The 13,351-nt window shown below is 45.6% G+C and overlaps 1 protein-coding gene across 1 annotated transcript in view; it reads left to right on the forward strand.

Annotated features, from left to right (window-relative positions):
• Nucleotides 1–10,597, forward strand: part of SYN3 (synapsin III) — a 290,187-nt gene extending 279,590 nt beyond the window's left edge. The window contains exons 11-14 of the mRNA XM_032786144.2: nucleotides 3,081–3,215; nucleotides 6,913–7,009; nucleotides 7,968–8,265; nucleotides 9,678–10,597. Of these exons, the coding sequence (XP_032642035.1) occupies nucleotides 3,081–3,215; nucleotides 6,913–7,009; nucleotides 7,968–8,265; nucleotides 9,678–9,810 (663 nt within the window). The 3' untranslated portion in view covers nucleotides 9,811–10,597. The remainder of the gene's footprint in view (nucleotides 1–3,080; nucleotides 3,216–6,912; nucleotides 7,010–7,967; nucleotides 8,266–9,677) is intronic.
• Nucleotides 10,598–13,351: the final 2,754 nt, after the last annotated feature.

Consider the following 13,351-nt stretch of genomic DNA (forward strand, 5'->3'; position numbering starts at 1 on the left):
CCTGTCCAACCTTTCACCATTGTCGTATCGCTGTCTTTGATCTGTCGAATCATCTGTTTCCTTCCTTCCCTCCAATCACCCAACACCTCGACACTCGCACATGAGAACATGGAATAACAAACCCAACCTCCAGCTCTTGGCGTAAGATAGAAGGCGGGGAAGGGGTTTTCCTGGATCTCTTCTCTGCCTTGCCGCCTTCCGTTCCCTCGGAGATATCTTATCGAGCAACAGCAGCTGTGTTAGGAGACAGCCACTGACCTTGGGCAACTACAAAGGCAGTGTTTGTGTGTGCTGACATCTTCCCCTCTCCCTCAGCTGTTCTTTGGTCTCATTCTCAGGAAGAGATGAGAGGGAAATGTTTGTATTTCATATATTCCATCTGGGTGGTTTATCTCAACATTCTGGGGGCAGATTCTGATCTTGGCACCTGTATAACTCTGGAGTAGCTGCACTGACACAGCTGAGAGCATCATTTGGCCCAGAAAAACTGTGTCCTTTCTTATCAGCTTCATCCTCCCCTTGCCTTAGTCAGTGATAGCCCAGTGTTTGGGTTCCCTCAGTCAATACCATAGAAGTGAGCTGAGTCAGAAATCACAAAATAAGACATAGAGACAACTTAATGCCTGATGTTGCTCCATGACTTTGATGGGCCTAAAACAGGATTAATTTAGCCCTGGATGTCTCCGTTTGTAAATGATACCCTGTCCTTTCATTTCAGCCAGCATATCACATACTGCTGCAGTAATGATGGGAAATAATTCCCAAACTGAAGAGATGAGAAGGTTGGGTTTTTTTTCAATATAGACCTGTCACTACACAATTATTTACACCCAGAGCTAGTGAGTGAGCAGATTACTTCACTGGATCAGGGCTTGTTAAAGGGAACAGTGGCACCATCTAGTGGTCATAAACCATCCCTTTCACAGTAAATTAACAAGGTAAATGAAGTTGACATGGCTCTGTCCTTTCCTACATATGAGCTGGTGCCAGAATTGCCAAATGAAATGGGGATGCCTCGTGGAGCTACATGCTAGCGAGACTCCCCCCTAACAGAAGTCAAGTTAGAGTTCAAGTCCAATGTTTTATAATTCTCCCAGCCAGTCTGCTGCCATACCTTTGTGGCAGCCAAACCCAGCTCTGGACCCCAAGAAGCCTGTTCTACAAAGAAGCAGAGGAGATGACAGCAGATTTAACATTTATCTGAGCCCCCTTCCATTTAACCTGCTCCACACATATCCTAGACCAGAGGTGGCCAGCCTGAGCCTGAGAAGGAGCCAGAATTTACCAATGTACATTGCCAAAGAGCCACAGTAATACGTCAGCAGCCCCCCATCCATACCCCAGCCCCCAGGTCCTCCCGCCTGCCAGCAGCCCCCACCAAGCACTGCCTACTCCCCCCTCTATCAGCTGTTTCATGTTGGCAGGAGGCTATGGGAGGGGAAGGGGAGGAGCAAGGGCATGGCAGGGGAAGGGGAAGGAGTAGGGCCCTTGGGGCAAGCGGTGGAGTGGGGGCAGGGTTTGGGGTTGAGCAGTGAGCACCCCCCCACAACACTGGAAAGTCAGCATCTGTAGCTCCAGCCCTGGAATTAGTGCCTAGGTAAGGAGCTGCATATTAACCTCTGAAGAACCGCATGCGGCTCAGGAGATGCAGGTTAGCCACCCCCGTCCTAGACCATAAATCAAGAAATCAGTCCTCTTCTCATCTGATTTTCAAAATTAAAGCTGTCCACAAGCATAGTGTCTGGCTTTTATATAAGCTCATATGTAACAAAACTGAAGTGGAAACCAAATTAAGGCGAGTTGAACAGTTACTCCATTAATAAGTCACCTCTACGTCAGATGGTCAGACTGGAACCATCTGGTGATGAAATGACTTCACAAACAGACTTCCTTAAACTTAACTATAGAAATGTGTGTAAAACGTTCTGCTTAATAATAATAATACTTAGCTCTTACAATGTGCTTTTCATCAGATCTCAAAGCACTTTACAAAGAAGGTCACTAGCCCCACTTTATAGCTAAGGAAACTGAGGCACGGGGGGTGTGACTTGCCCAAGGTCACCCAGCCAGCCAGTGGCAGAGCTAGGACTAGAGTCCCAGTCCAGACTGTATGCTTGGAGCTCTAGTGGGGCAGACTTGAGGTTGCAATTGTTACCTGTGTGTGTCAGTGCCTTATCTGACAAATGCAAACTTTAATGCTGCATTTCTAAAAAGACACTAACATTCTGGTAGGTTAATAAGCACCCCCAACTGACCCTTAGTTTCACCATAATGAGCTGCTTTGTATGGGACTTGGTTAATGTTTGTAAAGCTGTTGGGATAGGAGAAACAACTTTGATAATTATGGTGGTGTTTCAGGGGTGGTGTACAGCTGTGGGTCTCAACCGTTTTAAGACTGTGGATCCCTTCAAACCTTTGCTTCCTCACCTTCTCTGTGGTAATTCTAGTGCGTGTTTACATGGCAAAGTAATGTCGGCACTGCATAAAGGAGAGCAGCTGAGAGGAAGTTTACTTTCATGGCATGGGTGCTGCTGTTTGGAGACATCCTGTCTATTTTGTGCCTGTGTTGTTTATTTCCTTATTTCCTGTAGAGCTTTGCATTGCTTAATACCAGCTTTTCCCTGGTTGCCTCTAGTCCCCCTTGCACTAATCTGCACTGGTCTCTTTGAGGTTTGTTTCCTTTCTCCTTTATGCCTGGAACCCTTCCTGTCGGAGCGTCATCCACAAATATCACCACAGTTGAACACTAGAGAAACACGCATCAATGAAAGACACTCAGTCAGCGTCTCTGGCTGTAGGAAGAATCTAGTTTGTGTGTGTTTGATCAAAAAAAAATGTCTCCGGAATCCTTTATCAAGCCTAGGCCTGGGCTCCAACTGGCAGGAGGCATCATTTCTCAAAACCTGAGATATGTGCCAGCCATCGTGATAGGAAGCTCCCTCCACTTCAGGATGTGTGCGAATGATGGGAATAATTGCCTGGGGACGTAGTAACACAGCTTGGCATCAGATTGAGTGTCTAGACCTGCCTCTGCCACTAGAAAGCCACCTTACTAGCTGTCCTTTTCGCTCTTTGTGCAGGTGATGGATAGCTCAATGCCCCTGATAGGGGAGCACGTGGAGGAGGACACACAGCTCGTAGCTGATCTGGTTGTCTCCAAAATGACTCAGCTTCTTGTGACTGCAGGATCTACCCCTTCACCTCCGAGGCCTTGGGTAAGAGTGGACGGAGTCATTCAGAAAAGTGGTGCTTTCTCAACCCCCCCGGGAGTGTTCAGCCAATCATGTACCTCAGTGGATGGAACGTTCCAGCACTGTTGGACAGAGATGTCACTCCATGCAAAGAATTGGATCGTTCTGCTTTACTGTTGCAGGGGTAGCTCTTCCATAAACCCTTCATGGGTCGTCCCTGAGCAATGTCTCGCTTCATAGTACCATGGCATCACATTCTCATTCAGCTTATCCACCACATATATATACCCTGGGCCCTTTTGGCTGGGTACAGACTGTGACCAAGACTACAAACTATAAAGAGAAGCATCATCAGAGACAAACATTGGAGAACAGTTTGGCGAGAGGTGGACTCAGAGATGGAGAGTGGGCAAGGAATGGCAGCAGAAAGGGCAAGTATAGGAGCATCTTCTGCTCACAAATGTCGAAGCAGTATGGGGCAGCTGTTGCTATGGCGACACAGGTTGGGTGGCATGATGCCAGGCAGTAACATGCTGAGCTAGGCTCTCTTCTAGGTGATAGCAGTGTGCTGATGTACTGTGGACTGGGGAGGAGGGTGATAGAATCAGTTTAAAGACACAGCATCAAATAACTTCAGTAAAGAGCAGTCAGACCAACCAGTGCCAGGGAGAGTCTGATCGTTACTCTGTCCCTCCAGGCGGAATTAAGCCTGAGAGCTTCTGCGGGGTTTATAAAAAAATCCTATCTCCCATCTCTGCCCACAAAGAACGGGCAGATGGTTAGCTAGACCCCAACAATACATGACTCGGTAACCTATAAAGCCAAACAATGTGGCTTGTTCACTGCTGATGGAGCCCCTGCTACTCTTAGGGTCTCTGCTCCCATGACTGAATACTAACACAAGTTCTGTGTGCCCGTTGAGGAGACTCCAGAACTCTTTATAGTTTGGCTGCAACTTTCCATCCCAGCTTGACAGGTTAGCAGTCCCCACAACTGAGTTTATTCCCACCTTTGCTTCTCTGGTAAAATCCGGTGCATCCCAACAGGAGCCAGTGAGGCTTTCTGCCACTGTTAGGCCCTTCTCTAATGGCATCCCTGCTTCTTCTGAGAGACCCTAGGTCTCAGCCACCAGTCCCCCAAAAAAGACCCAGCTAATGTTGCTGTTCATCAGAACCCATTATTTCTGCTTTTAAACTGACCAGCAGGCCTCATGTTTAGTGAGCCCGCCTCACCGCACACTCACCCGAGGCTGAGTACTGAACCCATCTTATTTTAGAGCAACATTTGCCAATGGCAGTTTCAAATGACCAAACTGCACCATGGCACAACATGCCAGGGTTGAAATAATAATATCTGTGAATGCAAGTACTGTTTTTAAGACTATAGCAGGAACCCAGGGAGGAGGGATTGGAGAAGAGTCAAGGCAGTAAAGTATTAAGTAAGACTTTCATTTTAATAATACTCCTTCCTCTTTTTCCTGGAAGCTGTCAGTAGGTTCTTTATGTAGGGAGGAACCCCTGTTGGACAGACTGTTAGATGGAATTAAAGATGCATTATTAACTGTCTTTTGGGGGAAAGAGAAAAAGTTAGTTAAGACGGTCTGGAGCTGTTGCTGCTAAAGTCCAGTCCTCCTTTGTTTAAGACAAAACAAGGCAATCACACAACAGAGGAGAAAAAAGAACAGTAAAGACAGAAAATGCAGTTTCTGTGCCTGGTGTTGCCTTTCCCTTGCAGCTGGAGAAACACAGGCACAGCACATGGTCTGATCAGCCATGCTGAGATCTGGCAAACTATAGCAGTCTTGGTCTCTTTAAAGTTTTGCTTGTGGCTGCCTCTCCGGTCCCAGGCTCATAACAGTGTTGTGAAAGGAGGACATGTCTTTGCTGGCAAAGCCAGATGCTTATTAGACAGAAAAAAAGAAAGGAAAGAGCAGAAATAAGGTGAGGAAAGAAAAAGAAACACAGTGGAGGGGCGACAGCAGGAACCCAAGTCTCACATCCCAGGTATTGTTCGGGATTTGGCTGAAGCTGGTGGCAATGTCACTTGGTTCCCTCTCTTTGGCCCGGTGTAGTCAGGCTGCCTTTTAGGAACAGGATAACAAAGGCCCAACGGTATCATGGTGGATCCCAGGAGACAGCGGGAGTGGCAGCCACAGTGACAAAGCTCAATCCTTCCAGCCCACGCACCCGGCCCCTGTCCATGTAATGACTCCAAGATGAACAATGTCCAAGATGGGTTGGCAACCACCTCCCAATAACATTAACCAATTAAAACACACTTCAGTGATTTCAACTATAAACATTTCTTCTCATTTCTAGATTTGTTTAGCTCCTTGTCATGCCAACCCGTGACTTTGCCAGGAGCCTTGAAGGCCCCTTAACAGTTCTTTTAACCTAAACAATCCAGTTTGGACCTGTCTATGTGGCTCCAACTTTACTGACTTTCGTAAACAATTTTATGTAACAGGCCAAGTTGGACTCTTGTTACCTTGGACAGCTTAGAGTACAGGCCTCTGCACAACAGTCCCATGTTGTTTAAACTGTTTATTAATTACCAAAAAAGGAGAGTGAGCAGATAGCTAGCTAAATTAGAGAAGACTGGGAGGAACTTCAGCAAGACCTAATCAAGCTAGGTGAATGAGAAACACGATGGCAAACGAAATTCAATGTTGATAAATGCAAATTAATGCACATTCGAGGGGAAAATTTAAATTACTTGTTTTAAATTAACTGTATCAACTCAGCTATTCTCATGGTAGGCAGCTCAGTGAAAACCTCTGCTGAGTGCACAGCTGCAGGCAAAAAAATCAAACAAGTTATTAGGAAATGGGATGGTGAACAACATGAAGACTATTCTAATGCCTTTGTACAAATCAGTTGTGCACCCTTATCTGGATAGTTCGCAGTATTAATCACCCCATCCGAACAATGGATAGTGCACAACTACAGGGGGCTCAGAAAAGGGTGGTGAGAAAGATCCAGGGCCTGGAAACACTCTCCTGGGAAGAGAGACTGAAATAATCAGCTTGCTCACTTTAGAAAGGAGACAAAGAAGAGGTGACATAGTAGAACTATATACAATAATAGTCTAGAGAAGGTTGATTAGGAACATCTTTTCTCCCTGTCTCTTAGGAAAGAACAAGGGGACATTCAATGAAATTAAAAGGTGGGAAACCAATAAAAGGAAATAACTAGACCGTGGTATTCACTGCCACAGAAAGTCATTGAGACCAAGAACTTAACAAGATTGAAAAACGGATTGGACTTTATAACTCTGGAAATTCCTGACATCCCTATAATTGACAATCCATGTGGAAGGGATATTAAACCTCATGGCTTAAGGCAATTTCTAACAATTAGAAATCGGGATGAGACCTGATAACTCCACACGTGTTAGGTTTAGTGCGAGGTTCTTACATACATCTACCTCTGAAGCATCTGGTGCTGGCCACTGGGCTAGATGGGCCTTAGGTTTGATCCAGTCTGGTAATTCCTCTGTTTGTAAACTCACTTTTAAAAAATGTAACTCTACAGTCATTCGCTTCTAGCTAACAGCTGCCATGCTCTTTCCTACTCAGTTCTCCATCATAATACCATGGAACCTTACAGGCCTTATGCTGCAGTGGGAGAGCGTGCATTGAAAACACAACATTCAAAGTTCTTTCTGTCATCCCTAGTTCTCCTTTTAACATGTTCTGATGACTTTAATGATTTTTTTCCAGCCACAACAAGTCCAGCCTCAGTCAATGAAATCACAGATGCAGCCTCAGCCTGGACCCCAGCTTGGACAACTGTCCCAACCACGGCCACCTCCTCAAGGTACTGTACTCTAGGACCTCTGGCAAAAGAAACCTAGACAGTTCATTTTGGAATCTGATTCAGACTGTACAGAGGAATCTCTTCACCCATCACTGAAATTGCAGCCAGCGCTGTGATGAAATACAGTGACTGTTCAACAGTGCACAGTAACATTACACAACAGTTCAGAAAAGGCAGTCAAGAAGAATAGCATCTCCAGTGGAAAATGCAGGTAAAATTGAGCTCAGCAGACTGTAATTGCCCAAGCTGGAATTTGGCCAAGACATTGGGGGTAACACTTTTACTCATGCACAAGAATACATGAGCTCTTTAAAGGCTATTAGCTTTACTCTTTGAAACGGTGTAGAAAACATTAAGGGACACATGTCTGTCTATTTTCACTTGCTAGGAGCATCGTTTTATGTGGCTTTAGGGTGGCAGAAAAGTCAGGCTTTGCTCTAAGGGTCTCTCATCCAAAAATGCTGACGCATCCACCCACTGATCATATTATAAAATAGAAGCATGGATGGTGATGTGGCATACAAGCACCTCATCGTAACTAGCCAGGGAAGGTGCTGTTGACCCAAACTTCCATTTTCTGTGGGCAGAGCTAGTTCTCCCATTGATTCCAACCTTCCACCCCACAATTCAGGCTCCCACACAAGACGCATCAAGGATAAGAAATGGTGACAATCACATGGAGAACTAAGGCACGCTGAGACAGCTCTACATGGGAGAAGGATGGCAGGGTTTCCTTGGTGTTAAGAAGGCAAAGAACTGTACAGCAGCAACTCCATAGATGTGGGCATGTTTCCACTGACCAACAGGTTAATGGCATCCAGTGTCCATAACAAATATTTTTCCTTAGGTCTCTGCATGGAGCGAGTCTGAAATGTTTCTCCTTTCACTAGAGCCCGTTCCCCCATGCAGCTGCTTGTTTAATGTGTCTTATGCACCTCTGTGTCCATGTTCCCTGCAGGGGGTCCACGCCAACCTCAGGGATCTCAGCCTCCACGGACTGGAGTACCTCCACAACAACGGCTCTCTCCTCAGGGCCAGCAGCCCCCGAGTCCCCAGTCTAGCTCACCTCAGCAGCAGAGGTCGCCTGGATCCCCCCAGCTAACACGATCTTCCACTGGGACCTCCCCAGTCCAGGCCTCCAAGCTGGGCATCTTCCCACCACAGCAGCCTAGACCCCCTGCCCAAGGACGGGCTCCTGCTCAACAAGGCCTTGGTGAAACACCCAAGCAGCAGGCCTCCCCACATCCACACCTGAAGTAGGTGCCCTTTAAGCTAACAGATTTGTAGATCTGAAAAAGATGTCTTCAAAAGTGTCTTGGCTTAGTAGACAGGCCAAGGCCGCTCTGATCCCTTGTTGCCAGGCAACAGCATTCTTCAAGACTCAGGGCTGGGTAACAGTGACTTAATTCGTACAAGTCCCCCTGTGCTGATGCTCTCCATGGAATTGGCCTTGGCAGATCCTTGGGCCATACATATTTTTTTCAGAGAGTGAGAGGTCCTTTGCATCTCTGAGATTTCACATTCTCTCTCTCACACACACACATTCTTTCTCCTTGCCTGCCCCTGCAAGGCACAGCTGCCAAACTCCCAGTCAAGGAAACACCATGACTGTCCTGTCATTGCCCAGATGGCTTAATGTGAATCACACCTTCACTCGCCCCTGGGGTTAGGCTCTGCACAAACCTTTGCTGTGCCAAATTTCCAAGCATTTGTAGCGAGGCTGGGAGCACTACTATAAAGAGGGATCCAGATGGCCACTGCTGTGCTAAGCACCACGTCAGAACAAAGCATGTGGTGCTCAAAACCCAGATGGCCACTAGAGCTCCCTGTGCTGGGACTACTAGTGGAGCTGACTTGGCAGTAGCAATGGTGGGAGCCACCCTAGTGTAGACAAGGCGTGAAGGGCTGGGTGAACTGCTAATTCTGCCATCCTGCAGATTGGGAGACACGCTTGGGTTTCCTGCATAATGAACGACTGGACTATTAGTCTGGCCTCAACAATCAGCCTCTGGCAGTGGAAAACTGAGACCTTGGGAGTTAAGATGGGTCTCTGATATAGCTGTGCAGAGCACTAGGCTGGCATCCTTAATCATCTCTTCTCTTGCCATGGGTGCAGCTGGGACATTTGCTTTTCTTCACATACTGGATTTGCATGTTTGTTGTGGTTTGTAAACAATAGACGTTCCTCAGCTTGGGCCTTAACTGTAATGTATGAATTAAGTACCACTGGTGAGGAAGCCACAGAACATACAGGCAAGGATCCTAGCTGGGATGTGCATGGTATCAGACATTACTGGAGATGACCTGGTGCTCAATCCAGCTCCCATTGTATTCAATGGAAGTCTTTCCATTCATTTTAATGAGAGTTGGATTGTCCATCGTGATAGCGGATATCCACATGGAGATTTGCAAAAATGCTGGTATTGAAAACCCTGCCTCAATCTCCGCACACCCCAAACACAGCCTGAACTGTGAATATCAGAGCCAGCAACCTCCAACCAGGGCTCAGGTGCCTTCGCAACCTATAGAGATTCCCCACATCTGCCCTTGAACTTGTCTGCTGCAACTGCAGCACAGCATCAATGACCAGCTTTGAATTACCAACTTCCCCTGCCCAAATGAATCCAACATCAGTCTTTCTGAGCATGAATGTCCCTTTCTGTTTCAGCAAATCCCAGTCCCTGACGAACACCTTCAGCATATCTGAATCATCACAACGGGGAAATGCCAACGAAGATGAGGCAAAAGCTGAAACAATTCGCAACCTGAGGAAGTCTTTTGCTAGTCTGTTTTCTGATTAACATGCCTGGAGTCGGAGCAGTGCTTTTGTTAGCGCACTCTTCATATCAACCTACCTGATGTTATCGTGGAATTTACTCACTGGTACCTACTCATGCAAAATCTGGGACCATAATCCTTCAAGCAATCTTTTCTTTTTGCCCAGGAATTAGTTAGCCCTAGAAGTTTTAATTTTAAGAGTTATTCCAACATGGGCCAGAAAAGTGATTATGTAAAAATGGCACTTGGTAAATCTGCTCTGTGTGCATAGTCAGTCAGATCTGCTTACTTGAGTGACTTGAAATAATTTCAAGGTACTTTTCACTCCTATTACCCCTTTCTGAGACAACACAGCTTTTGGAGACCAAATTAGATTCTATTTTGGCTTGCACATTATCAATAGAATGAATAACTACGGTCCCATTACAGACTCTTTATTCTCATTGCAGCTGATCCAAAAGGAACAGAGTTTGATTTCTGATGCAAATGTGCAGAGACTGAAATTAGAATAAACATCTGTTTACTTGTAAAGTGAGCATGTTTGATTTGGAAATCATGGAGACACAATGAATTTGGAACCTCATAATGCTAGCTTTACAGAGTCACTTTTCTGAGCAGAAACACATTTCAAGTAAAACTTGGTATCAGCTGTAAGTCCCAGAGATCACTGGAGCAGGGTGTATATTGGATTTCTGCTCTGCTCAGGGCCGTCTTACCAGTAGCAATGTAAATGTCACTGTTTCATACCTTGAGGCTATGTTTCCTATATGTGTTACTTGATTTCTGGGAGAAAGGTGTCATGTTATAACCCTGCAGCCATAGCTCAAAAATAAACCAGAAAATAGGACTGCTGCACATCTTGAAAAAAATGGATAATTTATGTTCAAATATAGTTCACATCAACTTCAGATAAAATCCATCCAAGCTGCTAAATCTGTGTAATCTGACTTGGTTGCTTCTGACTAAATGATCTCTGTGGGACAAGATTAATTAGTAGCAGAATTTATGAGGTGTTCATACTCTATTATGAATCTTCCATGCTACAAACTGGCAAGAGCCATGGGGTAAAATCCTGGCCCCACTTCAGTCAGAGGGAGTTTTTCATGGACTTTAGTGAGGCCAGGGCTTCACCCATGGAGTCAATGCAAGGTGAGAGACCTGTGACTGGATGGCTTCCCCCTGGAGAACTATCACTTGGGAGAGAGAACAACCACTAGAGCCTGGTGACTCCCGAAGTGGGAAGACAATGGTATGCAGAACAAGTTTACAGCTGGAGCCATGATGGATCTCATTGCCCACTCTTTTTAATGACTGCCCCAAGGAATCGCCCCTCGGGCAGATTATCAGTATTACAGGTACCCCAAAGAATTATTTTTCTGGAGAACTCGTAAGTGTGGCAGAAGGGACCCATAGTTGAACCACTGCCTGCTCTGCTTTCCCTTGTGGCATATGACAGTCTAAATCAGGGGTGTGTGCAACTAGCTTTGGACTGAGCCATGACAAAAAAAAAATGAGTGACAGAAGCTATATGAATAGCTGGACATTAGTGGAGCTAGGACAATTTACCCCAGCTGAGGCTTTGCTCCTTGGAACAGGAGTTCAATTTACAACACACCAGCTGTGGGTGTGGTATTTCCATCCCACCAATCTTATGCACAGGAAGCAAGGCCCTGTGAACCCCAGTGAGGAGGCAGATGACACAGAAGACATTTCTGCTAGACTTTCCTTCTGGGTCTATCTAGTAGTGTTGTACCAATCCTCACATGTATCTTTAGGGGCTAGACCCTTGAGACCATGTCCCCTTTGCAGCACACCAGGAAGTTCCTGTTTGGAGCTGAGTGAGGACATTTTATGGATCTCAAACACATTTCAGTGTGCAGCTCTGCCTGTGCTTTAGTGCTTTCCTGTAACCTGAAATGGGAACAGAAACCCAAAGTAGCAAGAAAAACAGCAGGCTGGCCATCTTGGATTTTACACCAACATGGGAATAAAGCCAGACAATTCATTCCTGCACAACACCAGTAACAATTGTCACCACAGTACAGCCATAGGGACCCAAGGCAATCAGCTCCCAGGGACTCTCCTGACTGGGTTGTTGTAGATGAAATGTCTTTGGTGAGCTGTGTGCTTTCCGGCATGCCACTTTTTCTGGGTGGGAAGGCTCTTTGGACCAACGAATTATGTCTGTCAGTTAATACTGAAGAAAAATAACCACCTGATTTATATTTTCCTTCTGTGCTTCCAGATCTTCCTTTTGGGTTTGCTAAGTGGTGAAACACGTAGCACTGTAACTGCAAGTTACTGCTCCTGTGCAGGAGCAAGAAAGTGGCGCATGCTGCTTTGCAGTCTCCAGGCGCAATAAGAGGGTGACAAATGGCCTTGAATTGCCATGAGCACACACTGTACACTGTTAAAAACAATAGCTGATTTAACAGGCTCCATTTTGTGGAGAGAAGGTACTGCAACTCTGGTGTGGGTGGGGGTGTTCCTTCTTTACATAAACACAGCAATTCTTAGGCTCTTTCCTTTCTATCTAGGCTGTTCTAGAGAGTAAATGTTTCCAGGGCACAGCAAAGAAAAGGGCTCACTGCCAGAAATCTCAGCTGTTCACCCCCACTTATAAACTAAGTAACTTGTTTTGCTTCCTCTTTCCATCACTGTCTATGCAAAACTGAAATAACTAGGAGACTAGTCTGGCATTGCACTTCACATCAACCCACAGTGGTCACTGTACCACTACGAGATTTTTTATTTTAAACAAAGAATCAAAAAGTTAAAAATTTACATCTTTGTCTGAACAGCTCAACTGGTGCGGCTGTAATAGCAAAGGTGTCAGTGTTACTGGCACACAGCTTATGAGATAATAGGACTGGTTTATAGAAATTGTTAGGCTTGCAGAATTGCCATGAATAATGTGAGGTAACAAATCCATTGACAGTATAAGAGACAGACCTGCTCATTGAGGCATTTAGATTTATGCTCCCAAATGTCATCTTACAAGCGGCAAGCAAACAAATTGGAACACCTAACTATCCCTCACAAAAACCAAGGGCTGCAGTGTCAGCAGCCACAATCAATCTTACTTGGTAATTCATGTTCAGTCAGTGCTCTAGCTCCCGAATAACATTTCAATTTCATGCCACACAAGAGGTCTGACAAATCAGAAGTGCTGTAAATTGCAGGCAGCCAAGTTTACAGATTAGAGGTAAGAGGGGTATGTTCTAAGTTGATTATTAATATTCCAGTTGCACATAGGAGCCTCAACCCACCATCAGGGCCACCCTTGTGCTTGGGCAGATTTGCAAAAGCACCTATTGCTTTTAAAACTGCAAATTCCACTGAAGTCAATGCCACTTTTGTGCACCTAAATCTGAGGCACTATTGAAAGTCTCCAATCAATAGCAAGAGACAGGCCTCATCACAAAGAGCTGATAGTCTAAATAGACAGGAGAGTGAGATGGTGGGAGAAGGGTAGTATTATCCCCATTTTACAGATAGGAAACAGGCACGGAGAAATTAAGTAACTTGTTCAAAGTCACACAAGAGTGGGGTTTAGTGGGTGTA

Source organism: Chelonoidis abingdonii, chromosome 1 (genome assembly GCF_003597395.2).
Source record: "Chelonoidis abingdonii isolate Lonesome George chromosome 1, CheloAbing_2.0, whole genome shotgun sequence".
In the NCBI taxonomy this organism is placed as follows: Eukaryota; Metazoa; Chordata; order Testudines; family Testudinidae; genus Chelonoidis; species Chelonoidis abingdonii.